Raw genomic sequence first — 18,392 nt, 5'->3', positions numbered from 1 at the left:
ACAAATGCTGTTGCCAGAACAATTGTGATGTTGGTAGCTCCCACAGAATCATACTGCTGTTGCCATAGACATGTATGGGACATAAATGTACTGTTAAATTTCTCTTAGTGGTTCCATTCCCTAACTTTCTCTGAGGCTGATACCAAAAAAGCACAACTAGATCAGGAGACAAGCCAGCAGATTTTGCTCAGGAGGCCACAGTATGCACAGATTATAAATACAAATTGAAGGGAAGAAAATTCAGAGAAAATAAGCCATTGAGATGCGATGAGAAGAAGCTCGTGTTCAAATGAAAGGGTCTGGAGTGACCGCGCTCGTCGTCCCTCGACCGTGTCCCTCAGAAGAGCAGGACGGTGCGGATGCTGGACGGGGGAAGAAGGGAGCAGTTACCGAAGTTGCTGCTGCAGTGCTCAGGAGCAGGTGGAGGGGCAGGCAGGTGCGGCCGGGACCGGCCACCTCAGCTCTCCCCCAGCCTCTTCTGAGCTCAGCGAGGCCGCTGAAGGAAAGCCTGAGGCACCCCGTCCCACCCCGCAGCTCCTGTGCCTCAGCCTGAAGGCACAGTCTGCGAGGTCCCCACGGATGCTCCTTCCTCCTCACTCTGCTTTCCAACGCCACAGTGAAGTGTGGGGTCTGAGGGGCTGTGCCAGGGCTGTGGGGTCTCTTCTGAGCTGCACCCATCCAGGTTCATTCCCTGTGCTCCGCCTTACAGCAGGGCCTCCCACCACCAGGACTGGGGCCCTGCCTGCTGGCACTGCTTGGGCGCTGGCTGAGGGCAGCGAGCCGGGCGCTGCCTCGTGGAGGGACCTTGCTCCTGCGAGCCACATCCTCACCTTTTGCCTGCGCGTAGCAATTCAAAGCCCTCGTTGATCTTAGCGATCGGCAGCGTGTGCGTGATCAGCAAGTCAGAGTTAAATTTCTTCTCCAGATAGCTGGAGACCAGTTTGGGGATGGAGTCTCTCATCTTCCAGCCTAGAGAAGGGGGAAAAGCACCCGCAGTGAGTGACTGGAGAAATGCTGCTATTATTACTTGTGTATATATTTATATATACACGTATATACATACGTATATACGTATGTATATATATACGTATGTATATACGTGTATATATATACGTATATGTATATATACGTATATAATTATATATATACACGTATATATACATATATATACATGTATACATATATACGTGTATATACACGTATATACATATATATACGTATATATACGTGTATATACGCGTATATACATATATATACGTGTATATATATATATATACATATATATATACACGTATATATTTATCCTTAGAGGGTAACTGTTCTAAAGACAGTTCAGGAATTACTGTGAAAGGACAACACTCAAATGTCTGAAATCTTTCCTTTACTTCCATACCTCCAAGCAGAGTCCCTTTATAGGTTCGGCCACTTAGAAAAAGCAAAGGATCCATGGGAACCACTGAACCGGACGGTGCCTCTCCAACCACCACGCAGACACCAGTGTTCATGTTGCAGGAGGCCAGGGCAGCGACCTGATGGGACAGGAGAGTGAATCAGACACACTTATGGGAAATGCATTCTTTCTTTTCAGTTGTCTGCCACTCGCAGCTATCTGCAAACCTTTCTGTACAATGAAAGCACCATCCCGTTTTGAGACTCCTACTTGATTTACTCCCCAAGACAGAAAACTGCCTTTCTGCACACAGACAAGCCCACAGGTGCTGGCACCAGGCAACAGAGCTCGCTCTGTGGTGATATTTGCCCCGATGGGATGCTGTGAATGAGCTGGAAGGGACACTGTGTCAGAAGGCCACGTACCACGGTGTCAGCTGTCCCGATGACCTCGAAGGAGTAGTCCACGCCATAGCCGGTCATCTCGGTGAGCACCTCCTGAACAGGCTTCTGGAAGTCCCCAGGGCTGATGCACTCGGTGGCCCCCAGCTCCTTGGCCCTGGCAAACTTCTCCTTGTTGACATCGACGGCGATGATGCGAGAGGCCCCGGCCGCCTTGCAGCCCATGACCACGGAGAGCCCAACTCCTCCCAGGCCGAAGACGGCGCAGGTGGAGCCCGGTTTGACCTGCACAACACGGGGCCGGCTCAGCCTCCCGCGGGAGGAGGAGGAGGAGGCTGTGGCAGAGCGCTTCTGCGGGCGCGCGGGTGGCTGCGGGGCGCTAGCTCTGGACATGGCTGGGTACCAACCTTGGCGGTGTTGATGGCAGCCCCGTAGCCTGTGGAGAAGCCGCAGGCCAGCAAGCAGACCTTGTCCAGAGGCGCGGCGGCGTCTATCTTGGCGAGGGTGAACTCCGGCACCACGGTGTACTCGGCAAAGGTGCTGATCCAGAGGAAGTGGTGGATCTGCTTCCCCCGGCACGTGAACCTGCTGGTCTTGTCGGGCAGCAGGCACTGTGACACGGAGAGGCTGTAGGGAGCACGCACACGGGTCGCTCATCACGCAGAGCACTCGCCTGCGTGGCAGCACTGCTGAGAGCCGAGCCTGCATGGGCAACAGGGTGGGGAAGCAAACTCACTGGGACTTCAGGCAGTAGTTGGAGTCCGGATTCTTGCAGAAGCAGCATTCCCCGCACTGAGGAAGGCCAAAGAGGATGACTTTGTCTCCTGGAACAGAGCAGAACTGGCGTTAGGTGCCTCTCGCTCGGCAGCCTGGAGGTGCCGCCTGTCACAGCGCCTGGCATGAGCCCTCTGCCTCCTCTGTCCGCAGGAAAAATTCAGAGGCTGACTCGGGCACTTTGGGGAGGAGATGAGGAAAGGGTGTCCAGTGTCACCTGTGTGCAGCCGGTCATGGGTCATGGCTCCAGGCTGCTGGGGGCTATTTCCGAGCTCTGGGCAGCCCCATGGGCTTTGAGAGCTGAGTCGCGGGTGCGAGCTGGTTACCTGGTTTCACAGAGGTCACTCCTTCCCCAATGCTCTCCACAATCCCAGCTCCTTCATGGCCAGGGATGACTGGGAAATCAATGTCAAGAAAGAAACCTTCCAGAACGTGGTCATCTGTGCGACAAATCCCTGTGGCCACGATCTGTTTGGAGAGGAAAGAGCAGGTGAGCTGTAGAAGGAGCCTGGTGTTTTTGTAGTCAGTTAATAGAAGGCTTTTCACTTCTTTGGGTGTCACCAACTTGGTGAGTCCTTCGCACTGTTTTGGTACGGAATCTGATAATCCCGTACAGACTGTCCTTTCCTCTTGGCCTGAACAGCTTCAGTGCCAGAAGCTGGGGAGATGTTTGTGACAGGCAGGGCATGGGACAGCCACTGCCAGCTGTGAGCCCTCCACCTTCCCAGAGCACCGCTGTGCACAGGTCTGCGCCTTTACCTACAAGCCCGCACGTTCCCAAATGGTCTGCATTTGTGACCAGCAGGGCTAGGGAGGTGACCGTCCCCCTGTACTCGGCTCTGGTGAGGCCGCACCTTGAGTACTGTGATCAGTTTTGGGCCCCTCGCTACAAGAAGGACATCGAGGTGCTTGAGCGGGTCCAGAGAAGGACGACGAAGCTGGTGAGGGGCCTGGAGAACAAGTCCTACGAGGAGCGGCTGAGGGAGCTGGGCTTGTTCAGCCTGGAGAAGAGGAGGCTCAGGGGCGACCTTATTGCTCTTTACAGATACCTTAAAGGAGGCTGTAGCGAGGTGGGGGTTGGTCTGTTCTCCCACGTGCCTGGTGACAGGACGAGGGGGAATGGGCTTAAGTTGTGCCAGGGGAGTTTTAGGTTAGATGTTAGGAAGAACTTCTTTACCGAAAGGGTTGTTAGACATTGGAACAGGCTGCCCAGAGAAGTGGTGGAGTCACCATCCCTGGAAGTCTTTAAAAGACGTTTAGATGTAGAGCTTAGGGATATGGTTTAGCGGGGACTGCTAGCGTTAGGTCAGAGGTTGGACTCGATGATCTTGAGGTCTCTTCCAACCTAGAAATTCTGTGATTCTGTAATCATGTTAGCAGTCTTTTCCCTAGAAGAGAGAAGCTGCGGCTGGCATTCGCGCTCGGCAGCCCTTGCTTTTACCTTGACACGGACTTCACGCGCCTTTGGGGGTGCAACCTCCACCTCCTCGAGAGAGAGCGGTTTGCCCACTGCCCAGGCAACAGCAGCTCTGCAGCGGATGACCTGCAAGGAGAGGGACTGAGGCTGCTGGGGAGCTTCGCCTTCGGCTTGGGGCGGGGAGCAGGGCAGCGAGCGTCCTTACTTTTCCAGACGTGGCCATGTGGGGTGAGAGGAGCCGGCGGCGGCGCAGGCTGGAGGTGAGCTGCCGTCTGTGTGGCCGGACCCGCAGCTGGCGTCAAGGCCCCGAGCGCTCCTGGCCCCGCGGCTGCGGCTGGAGGGGGAAGCAGGGAGCGCGGCGGGCGGCCTGGCGAGGGACCAGAGCTGGTGGAGAGCAGAGCGGGAGGTTCCCCTGCGAGCAGGGAGTCCCCTGTGCCCCCTGAAAGGCGCAGCCTCCAGGGGCTGGTGGCCGGGCTGCAGGGAGGAGACTCACAGCACCGCTTGGGCTTCCACTCCTTGCCGAGGGGCAACCTTTGGCCGGGCAGCAGCTCCCCCCCAGCTATTTGTGAAAGGATTAATAATTACAGCAGAAAAGAAGACCTTGAGAGCATGGTATGGCGAATAAACAGGCCCGGCCTTTTGGAGTCCAGCTTAGCTCTCTGTGGCACCGCAGCCGTTTTCCCTGGGTACCGAGAAGAGCGTGTCAGCAAGGGGCCATTTTCCAAGGACACTTTTATGTAACTTTGCAACCAGCTGTGCAAGCAATTCCCCTTCTGCCAACGCCCTCCGTTCTCTCAGATCTGTGTCCACCAAGGTTTGGGGTTTGGTCAACTGCAGTAGTTCAGATCAGTATGATTTCAGAGGTTTCTTTTGTTTTTTTTCGGAGTGTTCCAGTCCCCAGCAAAGCTATAAAGACGCTACTAGCAGATGTTTACTGTGCTTGGGAGATAGGGAATGGAAATGGACTTTTCACGCTCATGGACAGGACAGAAGCCAGGAGGTCTGTTGTACCGTATTTCCTAACTCCATTTTTGTTTTGCTTTTTTTGTCCATCTTCCACTCCGGATCCTGTTATTATATTTTCTAAACTTCAGGGAATAGGGTATACTGCAGAAACACCATGTATCTTGCACATGGAGGATAATTTACCTCTCTGTACTTCTTTCTATCCCCACAAGCTAAGTATAAACAAACCTACTTTGTCTTGTGCTTAGACCATGAGTTAGATGTTTCTTAGCTGATATAGTCAATTAGTTTTGGCCCCACAGAAAATGTTTTCTGTGTGAACTGAGACACTCTTGTTCTACTGAATCCATGTTACTCCAGACGAGATCAGTTAAAGCAGAATTAAAACCCCTCTCCCTCTGCTTCCAGTGTTTCAGTGATCCAGTTCATGCTGTTGGTTCACATGCAGCCTGCCCTGGAAGAGATAATCCTATAGCTGAACTGCACCTAAAAAGATTTATTTTATGGTCCACAAAAAAACCTTCAGACCTGACCGCACAGGTAACCACACAGAAACAAATGATTGGTATTTGGGTCTTAATTGCAGTGTAAACTGAGTTTATGATACGCACACATATTTAAGCAGCTCTTTCTGTTAAGGTCTAATCTCTTAGCAAACCTGTCTTCAAATCATTAACCTTGCTGGGCTGCTCGAGGCCCCTTTTTGCTGACACAAACAGCTAAGTCATCATTAGCACACTGTCCTCTTCTATCACAGGCTCTTTTACCCAGCTACCAGGCAAGCTCTGATCAGTGCTGTAAGTGGCTACCATCTCTTTTAAAAGATAAGTCAATATTGACCATGTTTTCTGAGATAGAAATAGCTTCTGTTCATGTCTCCATGTTACAGATGCAGAAAGCATTATGATTCTTTCTTTGATCTCTGCCACACTGCTACCTGTCTCCTGTTTCTTCTTCTGTATTCACACTTAAAGGCCTGGCACCCTTCCCTCTGTTTAATGGAAACAAGTAATAATCGATGCACATTCATATATTTATTCTCAGTTTTCCAATCATCAGACACCCCTGTGTAGATTGGCAACAGATCTAAAACAACTAAAAAGATACACCATTTAAAAAACAAAACATAACACAACCATTTTTCATAAAATGCTTGGAAGTATTAATTTGGTAAAATATCCAGCAGTGAGCCTTTCTCCAGTACCTCAGTTTATGATTTACTTAAATATTACTTACTGAAATCGTTAGTTCAAACACACGGCCACACATCACCCAGGAATCCTAATCTCTGCCGTGTTTTCCTTGCCTATCAGGTAATGGAATAAGAGGATGCTAAAATCATTCAGGATGGATACTTAGTTCCAACCTAGAGTTTTATTGAGCAGTACTTTAATTTCCTGGTGTGTGAGCTGTTAAACTTGCAGCTTTATTAAGATCCGAAGAAACAGTTTGCTTTTTTTTTTTTTTTCCTTTTATTAAAAGATTGCCTGTTAAAAGCTGTTTAAATAAAGCCAAACCTTCCATAACACCTGTGACAAAAGCAAGTATGGTAGTATCATTGGCTATTAAAAGAAAATTGCTGCACAATACAGAGATTTTTCCTGATTCCTGCTTTGAAGTAGAAGGAATGATTATTTTCTTTCTAAGTGCTGTGCTTGAAGTCTCGATGTTGAGCTTGATCCTTTTATTCAAGGGTGGTGGTGGCAGATCTTTCAGAAATGTCTTATTTCACAATTTGCATCCGTTGTATTGGAGGACAATGAAGTTTCTGCTGCTGCTAAGCCATCTGCTGTTTATCATTTGGGAATCCTAAAACGTCAGGACACTGCGAATACTGCAATATAAAATGACAAGTTAGCGACTGCAGAAAACCCCTGTGACAACATCAGCACAATACTGCTGCTTCCTCTGAAAATCTAGGGTATTACTCTTAACCAGGGTACTCCTCACCTCCCCTGCCTCAGCTTGTAGGAAAATGATGGAGCAAGGTCCAGCAAGCTGAATATACTTGGTATCAAATGAGGAAAGAAAGGGGGTAGGAGAGCAGATCTGAAGGCTGCCAGGAGGGTAGTGGGACCTTCAGCATTGGAAAGACAAGCATTTTCTTTCCAATAGAAAATTTGGTCTAATTTATTTGGTCTAATTTGATTAATTTGGTCTAAAACCCCCTCAAATTACAGGCTGTAAGTGGAGCTACACCTGCTACAGTAAACCTTAAAAAATACCACCAGGTATGAGCATTCCCATTCACTTTTTAAGGCTTTTTTTTTTTTTTTTTTTTTTCTGATCAAGAACAGCATGCAATAAAATAATTAACTGAGCTATATACTGTGACTCCTTTCTCAAGCAGGATATGTTGCTTTCTGGTATGGATGATGGATGAAAGGGGCCAGAAATTTAATTTTTCAAAAGGAGGGCTTGGCTTTCATCCCCTCATCTGTTAGACTGCAGCCGGCCTATCTAAGGTATGGGGACAATGTGCATAGATCAGAGATAATCAGGAAAGGTGATTAATTCCCTTTCTTGCAAAGGTTTAAAAGGGCAATCTGAACTTTCTAATGGTCTTGGCTAAACAGTCGTGGGTACACTGCAGTGTGGTGCTTGCATGCTCTATGCAGAACATTGTGAACACTATTTCATTCAGTAAACACTAAAATGTTTGAGTAAATGACCAGGGGCAACATGTCACAGCCTTCAGGTTGACCATCGGTATTTTAGCAAAACTGATGGTGTCTGTGTCCTCGCCACTTCCACTGTTTGCCACACTAAAATCCAAAACTGACATTTGCAGCACCTCTAAAATAAAGAGAGTCAAAAAAATGGAGTAAGTGCTGCGTAGTTAAAACCTGGGAACAAACCTAAAAGAAAGCATCAGGGGCAAAATTCTTCTTCATCTGTTAAAGGATTTTTATGTTTACATGTATTGAAATACACAAAAGTATTTCCCACTTCTGCCAACAAGAATTTTCAGTCATTGCCGTGGTGAATCTTTGTCAAACATCTCTGGCAAACAGTATTTCTGATTGCAACATCCAGTGAAAACACAGTCTGAGTTGAACTCACAATATTTGAAGAATGCATGAGAGCCAAATTCTGAGCTTGCAAATACTAGCTGCGTATATACACAAAGCAGTTTCCCTTCTGAAAAGCTCTAAAGTTTAGGGCAAGCTACCCAGTGGCTTTAGGACTAATTGCACTGGGACTCTGTTCCCTAACCCATAAGAAGAATGGTAAGTTGCTTTTCCAGTAAACGTAGGTTATTCCTCTGTTCCTGTTCCTCATCCTAAAACGTTGCCTGGAATGTGAGGTGACTGACTGCTGGTGCTCTGCAGATTGACATTTCCAGTTTCCTTGGGTTGCTTGCCCTTTTCCAAAGCACAGTAGGCACTGGTTTGCTGCTCTGTGTGGTTTTTTCTCCCTCTGCCACTCAGACTCTTTGCTCAAACTAGACAGGAAACAGAATCCCAAAGTTCCTCTGGAAGGAAAGAAAACATCCCTTACATTTCAAAAGCTAAGGTGTTGCTGCCTTGGTTACTACAGCTGCAACTCATGGACGCACACTGTGCTGGGCAAGATTAAGGGGCACAGTGCATTGCTTTCACCATTCTCTGTCATGAAGTCAGCCATACTCTGTTCTTCATAAGTTATTTACATCATTTATACAGAACTTCTATAATTAAGCAGTGTTTACCTCTTCCCTGCCCTTAGCAGATCAAATCCTTCATTGATCTTACTGAAAGGAAGGGTGTGGGTTATTAATGGGTCCAGAACAAATTTTTTCTTCATGTAGTCAGCAACCAGCTTGGGGACTGAATCTTTGCTCTTCCAGCCTGAAAGAAATCCACAGGCAATGTATAATGAACCATTAAATGCTTGTGAAAATGGCAAAAACAGGGACTTAAATTCTCAGATTTTTTTTTTAATCTCTTCCCTTCTCTCTCTCTCTTCCTCCCTTCCCCTTCCTCTCTGTTTTTCTCTCTCCAGTAACCACTTCTGATAAGTGAGTCTCCTTAATGAGTTCCCTTTGCGCTACTTGGTCAGCAAAATAGTTGTCAGTAGTATGTCCAGCTATCAGTAGTATAATAGGACAAGCTAAGCAGTGAATTTAGATACATCTGCTTTGATTCAAGATGGTTTACAAGTTCCCAAGCCAGTTAAATGGCATCTTTCCAAGTTCTCACCTCCAAAGACAGACCCTTTCCAGGTGCGACCACTGAAGAGGAGCATGGGGTCAAAAGTGATATTCTGTGCTGCAGGGGGCACTCCCACGATCACGCTGACTCCGTAGTTGTAGTGGCACGAGGCCAGGGCTGCAACCTGCATTTAAAACAGAGAGGGACGTGCCAGGGTCACGCAAGCCCTGCCACTTGGAGCACAAACACTTGATTCCTTCTCCTCTCAGGAGTCAGCTTGCACTTCGTGTTTTGTTATTGCAGTCACATTAAACAAATTCTCAAGCTCACGTCCTTTGTCTGCTGTCATGTTTTAGCTTGTTCTGTTGCCTTATTTTGTCTTATTCACTAATGATAAGACACTGCTGGAAAGAAGATACAGAGTTACGTGAAATTTAGCCACCCTCCTTAGGCTCCCTTTCTATCAGAATAGAGGGACTACATTTAAGCTCCCTTTCTGAAGTTCGTGAGTGTCCTTCTGTCCTTACATCTCAGTGGCAGATAGCCAGATTTCAGGTTTAAAGTTAGCTTCACACTTCGCCAGTGGCTCTCAGCCCCTCACCCTTGGTGCTTAGTTGGTTAGAGAAGAGAGCTCTAACAAGCTAATGCCTCTTTTGACATTTTCGGTTGCATACCATGGTTTCGATACGGCCGATGACCTCGAAGGAGTAGTCCACGCCGTAGCCAGTCATTCCAAGCAGCACTTTGTGAATGGGCTCCTTGTGATCTTTAGGGTTGATGCAGTCAGTGGCTCCCAGCTCCTTGGCCTTGGCAAACTTGTCACTATTGATATCGATGGCGATGATGCGAGAAGCTCCAGCCGCCTTGCAGCCCATGATAACAGAGAGGCCAACTCCTCCGAGGCCAAAGACAGCACAGGTAGAGCCTGCTTCCACCTATGGTAACCATATTAATACAGTATCCTGTTATCCTGTTACAGCCCAGGTAAAGTGCAATGCATTTTCTTACTATCAACATTCTCACCTAAGCCAATTCTTGTAAATTAGATATCACAATTGTAAAAGAAAGTTGCATATGCATACCCTACAAGTGGAGTAGCCAACTATGGTATTATAATCCTACTTGTGACTAAGGGAATTTGTTGCTAAAATACATCTGAGACTAGGTCTTCATTACAGCACTCAGCTTCAGGTTTATAACCAGATTTTTTTTATGATGCTCTATATTCCAGTGGTGTTAAGATCTGTAGTGTCCCTCCATTGGAGATAATTCCAGCTGTAAAAAGTCACATTCGTGTACTGCTAATCATGGATTTTCCATGTATAGGCTCCCTGTATTCCTAGACTTAAGTTACAATAAAATAATTCATCTCATAACACTTTTCTAGGGGTAATACAGCTAGAGTTCTGAGAGAAGACCTAACAAATGGTAATAAGTTTTTTTTAATTGGATTTTGAATTGAAGATTCCTAAGTACCTTAGAGAAACGTAGGCAGGCGAAGAACTAGTGCCTTCTTTCCAGCCTGAACTCTGCGAGAGGAGCCTATACTTCCTGGCTGCCATGCTGAAGACCTGTTTTCAGGTCCCAAAATCCTGAATGACCCAGAAACGCCCGTGGTACTTACCTTTGCAGTCTGCAGAGCAGCCCCATAACCAGTTGAGAATCCACAGCCGATCAGACAGATTTTTTCTGGAGGAGCAGCAGAATCGATTTTGACCGCAGCAGTTTCATGCACTACTGTGTATTCAGTGAAGGTGCTGGTACCAATAAAGTGGTGAATTGGTTTTCCCTTGCAGGTAAACCTAGTGGTGCCATCAGCCATTAATCCAGCAGCTGAACCAATGCTGCTCAAAAGATAACCAGAAATAATGGCAAATGAGATCTGTTGGATGCAGTCGGTTCTGTGTAAATTAAAATCAAATAAGGGCCACAGGGAACCCAGGAAACTCACTCATTTTTAATGCACATATTACCCTTGGAGTTTAAGCAAGCGCCGCATTCCCCACACTGTGGAATGAAGAGGGGAATGACCTTGTCTCCTAGAAAGAAAACAGTGATGACAGGGGTGTTAAAGAAAGAAAAAAAGACAAAAGGCATGCAGGAAGCATGCAGGTAAAAACATAAAACAACCATATTTTATCCATAGAAAAATGTGCACTAGTAGTGCAGTGCTGAACTTATTTGCTTCATCTGCCCTCGTGCTGTTGGAAGATAAACTGATGCAAACAACATCATTAATGCACTTATGACAACTACTATCAACATGCAATATCCCTGGTGGCTTTCATAAAACTGAGTCTTAGCTCTGATATTAAATCTTGCTAGCTGTTGCCACTCACCAACTACTCATTCAGCAGTTTTTTCCATCTTCTACTTAAAAATAATGCTACGCAGGTGAGGAAATGGAGGTAAAAACTGACATCCATTAGGACAGGAGGCTGACATGCTAAGATAACAGGGCTGTAAACTGCATGTAGAAAGAATGGGAAATTATTAGTTTCCCAGCCCTCTTGTGTCTCTTTCTTATTTGCAGTCCTATTACTGTTGCTTTGGAGTAAAGGCAGGTAAAATATTTTTCAGAGAAGCACTGATACACACAAGGTAAGACATCTGTAATTCTCTAGCACAATGTGAGTAGCAAAGTAGCAGCTACATCCTCGGTGCAATTTTTTACTGCTGTACATTTTCCACAACAATAAAGTATGGTAAATCCATTACAATCCGTAGACTGATAATTCCTAATGCAGATCAATTTGTGATGTGGCAGTTTTGAAATGTGGCTAGTATTTAATGTTTTCAAAGTCAAAGAAAATCTTTGATTTCCACTAAAAAGTGGAAAATGACCTACAGAACACAAAATGTATGCACACGTGCACACACACACACACACACACACACACACACACACACTTTATTTAGAACTTTTTGATGTAGGCTTAGTAATCATTCTGGTAAAACAGCTTTGTGTGTCTTTTTTACAAATCAGAGTTGTAAATTAAGCAACATCAGAGAAACATGACTGTGTGCGTGTTCAGACCTGCTGTTTCAGCTCACCTGGAAACACATGGCAGCTAGCATTAGACAATAGAGTGATTTATCAAGTTTTTGAACCAAAACTTAAGAGAAAAAGCAGCCAGGGCTATCACTGAAATTTGAAATACACATATTTCTTTGGAGTTAAAACAAATCAGAGATCTCAAATAGACTTTATTCTCATCACACATACCAACCTGATTTGGACAGACTTCATAGCTGCAGCCAGTACAAAGACAGTAGAAGTACAGAGGTGTTAAAAGGGTTAAACTACCTAAACTACTTAAACTACTGCTTGTTTAACAATTCAGCATTTCTACACAGATTTAGCTCACTACATATTTCTTCTTAGCCCTTGTTAGACTTTGTTAAATCCTGGAAAACTGTAGTGAAACACTGTCAAACCTTGCAGCAGGATAGAGGAAAATCAACACCTTTTGCTGACTTCTGTATCTACAGTCTGTGGTTCACAGAGGATGCAGCGTGAGGATTATCTTGTGGGGAAGTGTGCTCAGAGCCATCCAGCGTAAGGAGAGAGCCCTTGGTGAGCAGTGCTGCTGGCACTGTCTTCATTGCTCACTTCAGCACTGACATTGAACCCAAGCAAACTTGCAGCAGGGAGGGCATCTCAGTTGTGTCCTGATACTCTTAAAATGAAATAATGCCACACAAAGACCTAAGTTCTGATCTACTAAAGTTAATAGATTATTTAGATGCTAGGAGAATGAAGGTGCTTTAACATGTTTTCTAGTGCTTTTTCCCAAGGGATGATAAACTATACTTATATTATTCTTGAGAGAGATTAGTTGTATAAACTGTGATTACAAAGTCTTCAGCCAATACCTGGTTTCCTCTCACCAAGAGCAGAGAACCTACAGGATGATACTGGTGGAAAGCAAGGTGCAGATGTTTTTGCCAAGAGCAAATGCAATAGAATGCAAAAAATCTGAAAATAAATTGAGATTAGGAACACAAAGATGTGAACAAACAGCACATACTGTTCTTTAAGATATCCTTGAAAAGACCCAAAGTTGGAACACGCTCAGCAATACAAGTATTCATGCACAGAACAATCATGACATAAACAGGAGTCTGAAAACTCAGCACAGGGTTTGTGTTCAGTGTTAAGCTGTTTCATACCTGGCTTTAACGAAGTTACTCCCTCCCCAACGCTCTCCACAACACCAGCCGCCTCATGCCCAAGAATTATTGGGAAAGGCATAACCAGTCCTCCAGTTACCACGTGGTCATCGGAGCGACAGATCCCCGTGGCCAAGATCTGATTTAGAGGAAGAACAAGAGTGCTTCAGCATTTAACTATGTCATATCACGTACAGAAGTCAACGTATGTCATATATTTGGAGAAGCCACTTTCTTCTCTCCAAAATCACATATGCACACAATAAAACTAATCTAAATTCACGCCTTTGATTATGTGACTCATGATTGTCCTCATTTGTGTTGTTTCAGCCAAAAAAAATCAGCTATACGTAGTATTCTACATTGCATTTTGCCTTTTCTTGCATTCAGCACAGCCGTATTTCTTTTAAAACTTTCAGGTATGCCTTTACAGCTTTTATTTTAACAAGTGCAGCCACTGACCCCATGTGAGGAAACCTCTCTTGAACAACGCTAGAAACTGCTCTAAAATGAAAACATCTGACTGTATCAGATGCTCAATACCCAGATGAAAAAGGAGGCACCCAGCCATGCCGAGCGGTTTCCTAGCACATATTCTAAGAAAGTAAAGGAGAAATTCTTGCTTCCTGGGGATTCAGATTTTTGCCTTGTTGCAGGTGTGTTATTAAAAAAACAAATAAACAAAAACCTGACCCGTGATCACACTTAGGACTTGAAGTATGTTCCACAGTATCTCCCTGAATAGTAACTACCCACCTAGTTAATATTTTCCGAGACTGGATCCTAATAACCTCTAGAAATAATTGTGACTAACAGCAAGATTGAATGCAATTCATAGCACTTGTTTTTAAGTACCTTAATGCGAACTTCATGTGCTTTTGGTGGGGCAACTTCCACATCCTCGATAGAAAATGGTTTATTGGCTTCCCACAGTACTGCTGCCTTGCATTTAATAACCTGCAAAAAGAGCAAAGGAAAAGGGAATGGCACCTGCACTGGGAAGGTCGCCACACCAAGACAGATTCTTACATTTCTACATGCAAAATTCCTGCTCGTATCTTGGGTAGGGGGAAAACTAGAGAGAAAAAAACAAGTGAACAGAAAACACAACCAATACGAAACTAACTGTATATACATGTAAGCCCATGTGTTTTTTTTTTTTACCAGCAAGATCATGCCTGACTTTGTTCATCTCTCTGCTCCCACATTCAATCCCGCTCTTTCTTTGTGGTGGCTGCTCATCCCATAGCTTTAAAGGACTCCAGCCCATGGAATAAGGTTTTCCATGTCTCCCTTATGGCCAACAGCGACTCCATTAAGTTCCGTGGCTGCAAGGTGGAATCGTCTTGACAATACAAGAAATTCAGCGCATGCCTAAGCATCCTGCATGACTGGGGACTCCTGTGCAGTGTAACACCACTGTGCCACACAATTCTGGTGCGGAACGATAGCAACCTTCTCATATCAAAGCTTTTGAAGTAAAAACAGACGCCTAATTAGCAAGAACTTGTCAACCGGTAGTGAAGAAAACAAGCACTAGGGAGCAGGCAGACACGAAGTGGGAACGACCACAGTGTTTTGAAAAAGACACTTGAGAGACATCTGCACTAAATTTAATGCTTCATGTGCCACGTGCAAGTGCGATCAGTAAAAAATTTACAAGTGAAGCCGAAGATCAGATTTTAAAGGGCAACATTTAAAGGGCAGAGGAAATTTCTTTGGAAAAAAAAAGGGCTTTATTATTTTTATTTATACTCTCTCGCACACTGCACGATAATGATTACACAACTTGCAAATGCAGAGCTTAAAGATCAAAAAGCAGCCAATAACCGTGGACTGCTGAGAACAAATATATCTCTCATTACAATTAGACACTGGTTAACTCTGCTCTGTGCTGACGGCTGATGCCCTGTGAACTTTTGTCAGCCATAACAGAGTCCCACAGATGCACCAACTTGCACCTTCTCACCCAACTGATCTCTTACATCAAGAACTGGCTGGAGTCACAGCATTTTATTTTTTGTCTATTCCTGTTTTCCACCAGCCTTACAAGTCAGTGCAGCAGAGGTTGAGTAAGTTGCAGAAACACACCCTCTTACAGAGGGTAAAGATCATGCTGCATGACCAAGTAATCTGCACGGTAACTCATGTATTAACTCCAAGACAAACACAGTGAAAATAAAGTGGTTTAGGTCCTCCTCAATACGTTATTTATGACTGTCAGTCGAAGGCTGAATGGAGGGCCAAACTTGTTGAATTTATCCCCACATGAATTAAAATTAATTTTGCACTTGCTGTATCTCAGAGTTAAAGAAACCCTTATTATATATATATTTTTTTCCTCTCTTTCTTGTTTTGTTCAGCTCTGGAGTAGCAAAGACAGCTGGCAGTAGCAGCACAAGGTCCTGGTACTTTCTTAAGGCACATTCCAGCAAGGTGCATTCCTTCAGGCATTTTCTGTGTATGGCTTCCTCTCCATTGACCTTTCTGCCATATTTCAGTGCATTTTAGCATCTCTCAGGTAGCCTGAGAAGCTTGATACACTGACATCAGCAGCGGTAGCAACCTCACTGTCTCTCATCACTTTCTATCAGAGATGTAAATACTCGATTCAGTCCCAGCTCAGTACGGCATTGCATGTGATACTCGCTTTTGGTCTTCATTAACTTAACCCTTAGACTCACTATATGCGTATTCAAACTTAATGACTGTCTTAACACAAACAAACCCTGAAATATAACACAATGTTTTCTGAAGACAAACCATTAATAAACTGATGGGAAATGTCAAGAAGCTAATAACAGTTTGAACCAGCCTCGGATCTCAGAATGGAAATCAACACAGCTGGTAAATACTTTTATTTATCTGAACACTTACTACACTACATTCTATAACAGAGGTTAAAATTAGCTTGCTTGCCCTGGGGTGACTTAATTCTCATTCTAGCACCATTAGCTTATGCTGCCTCAGTATTTAAAATAAATACATAAATAATTATTGCCTTGAAGGGTGTAGTAACCATTTCCTAGGAGCGTACTGTGTTCTGCATGGAACGGCAGCTCTACCATACCAGCTTTCTCCAAAACTGTCATTTATACCATACTACCAGTATTTGTGGTGTCCCTGCAAAGAAAGTGCATTTAAGATACATTACTCAGCTGCAGAAAAACAAACAAACAAACAAACAAACAAACAAACGAAAACTTTTATAAAAACATTTCTGCTTACTTTGCCTGCTGTGCTCATGTTGACTGGTGTGTCTGTTTCAGATCTTGCCACCACTGATTTCTTGTGCCAGGGACTGGGTCAGCCGTGAAGCGCTCAGGTTGCTGATTCCGCAGGTCCTGTCCAATACACTAGAAGCTTGTCTAGCAAAGTGCTCCTGCAAGTGCATTGCTCCGACCTTTTAGCCGAGCTGCCAAGCTCAGAGTCCCACCCCTTAAACATCCAAAGCACGAGAAAGAAAATAAGCCACCCGTCTGCTGAAATCTTGGTTTTCCCAATTCCTTTGTCAGGCTCATCCCCACCCTTTTCACATCCCATCGGTGGCTGGCCTCAGCTGGAAGCTGTCCCCTCCTTCCACCTCGCCGGGAGGCTGCCCTCCAAGCCTGCTGCTCCCAGTGCAGCTGTGGGAGCAAGGAGAAAGGGGGAGAGCTGCTCTTGATCTCACAGGGGCAGGGTCATGGGAACACGAGGGCTTTGTTGAATTATTTTGTTGACACTCTTAAGAGCTCAGCTGATGACTTAGAACATGCTGTTGTGCAAGATGCTTAAGAAATACACACTGTCAATCTGCAGCCCTAATTGCTCCTCCGATTCCTTAGTTTTGCAGCCGGGCTACTCATTAATCTGTTGGGCTTGCTTTCAGTGATCACTGACCAAGGCCAAAGAGCTGATCATGCTGATGGGAAAACAAAAAACAGCTGGCCAGGAGCTGAGAGGATGCATGTTTCTTACGATGTGCAACACGGCTGATTTCACAACAGACTGCCTGAACAGTTGGATCCACCAGCACCAGCAAGCCCAGGCCCCTCTGCTCCACAGGCACCCACACACTTATCCTCTCCTGACACAACATCGAGGGGTTGTGCTGCCCACGTATCACGAGTGGAAGTCGGAGGTGCAGGTGCATTTAAGGGCTCCGTGTTGCTTTGAATCAGGTTAAGGCTCCCATACCAACAGGCAAGGGCAGGACATCTCCTGAAAGCAGGGTTCACCATGGGCAGCCTGGGGAGCTCCTCGAGGCTTGTTTCTATTCTAATATATAAAAATATATTCCAAATGCTATTTTTTAAATTTATTTATTTTAATTATTTAATTAATTATTTTTAAGATTTCTACCTTTACAACACAATGAAAGGCTGGGTGGTGGTCAGCACCGCATGCCTTTGCTGTGGATTTCAAGCTTCGTCTATTTTCAAATTATTTCCAACACTTTGAAATCAAGATTTTGCCTTCAGAAACAAGCGAAAAAAGAAATAAAATACCACATATAGCCTAAGTAATAAGCACTAAGTACAGTGGTGTCTCAGAATTACCTCTATGATTAATTATCTTAAGAAGGTGTAGAGAAAGAGGAGCTGGGGAGAAATGTGGCAGATATATGTAATGTCAGGTGAATGCTTTGGGGATGACAACAGAGTGCAAGAGGCTGAAGAGGTCCAGCCAGCCAGGGACGCAAACCACGTTTGGCCCAGGCTAGAAAAGCAGAGACCAAGAGCCCCTGCTGAAATGTTTCCAAGACCCTTAGAGAAAAAAAGAGGAGGGTGTGACCTGAGGCTTCCTCTGTAAAAAGGCTCACAGAGTCCATAGGTGGTGACCTGGCTTACCTCCAGGGAATGGCAGACCCCGGGGTACTCACCCATAGGGGCAGCTCTGCTGTTGCAGTCTCCCCACTCCCCAGTGCTTTTACAGTGTAACACTTCTTTATACAGCAGTGGTCATAATTCATCTCAAAGGATGATTCTTGAAAATACAAAGCTACAGACGGCACAGAAATTTCATCTGCTTTCAGCAAAGTTCAGAGGGAACCTGATTTCATAAACATATTGATTTCCAGTGATGCTGCTGATTAGCCATGACTGCTTGCAGTATAGCAGACACTACATGATGTGCTTACAGGCTCTGTTAGCTGTGTA

General features: G+C 45.1%; 2 protein-coding genes across 2 annotated transcripts; both read right to left on the bottom strand.

Annotated features, from left to right (window-relative positions):
- Positions 1–337: 337 nt before the first annotated feature.
- Positions 338–4,205, bottom strand: LOC311208970 (alcohol dehydrogenase 1-like; the record flags this gene model as incomplete). The annotated part of the gene is made up of 9 exons (XM_084286020.1): positions 338–362; positions 831–969; positions 1,394–1,529; positions 1,816–2,076; positions 2,199–2,418; positions 2,528–2,615; positions 2,892–3,033; positions 4,007–4,108; positions 4,188–4,205. 9 exons carry the CDS (start codon positions 4,203–4,205, stop codon positions 338–340), a joined length of 1,131 nt encoding a protein of 376 aa, XP_084142146.1.
- Positions 4,206–6,757: 2,552 nt separating this feature from the next.
- LOC311209022 (alcohol dehydrogenase 1) lies at positions 6,758–16,500 on the bottom strand (the record flags this gene model as incomplete). The annotated part of the gene is made up of 9 exons (XM_084286075.1): positions 6,758–6,782; positions 8,640–8,778; positions 9,130–9,265; positions 9,756–10,016; positions 10,706–10,925; positions 11,033–11,120; positions 13,255–13,393; positions 14,110–14,211; positions 16,483–16,500. 9 exons carry the CDS (start codon positions 16,498–16,500, stop codon positions 6,758–6,760), a joined length of 1,128 nt encoding a protein of 375 aa, XP_084142201.1.
- Between the last annotated feature and the right edge of the window lie 1,892 nt (positions 16,501–18,392).

This window comes from Netta rufina, assembly GCF_964035555.1.
Source record: "Netta rufina genome assembly, chromosome: 4".
NCBI classification, from domain to species: Eukaryota; Metazoa; Chordata; class Aves; order Anseriformes; family Anatidae; genus Netta; species Netta rufina.
This window is presented reverse-complemented; position numbering and strand designations above follow the sequence as displayed.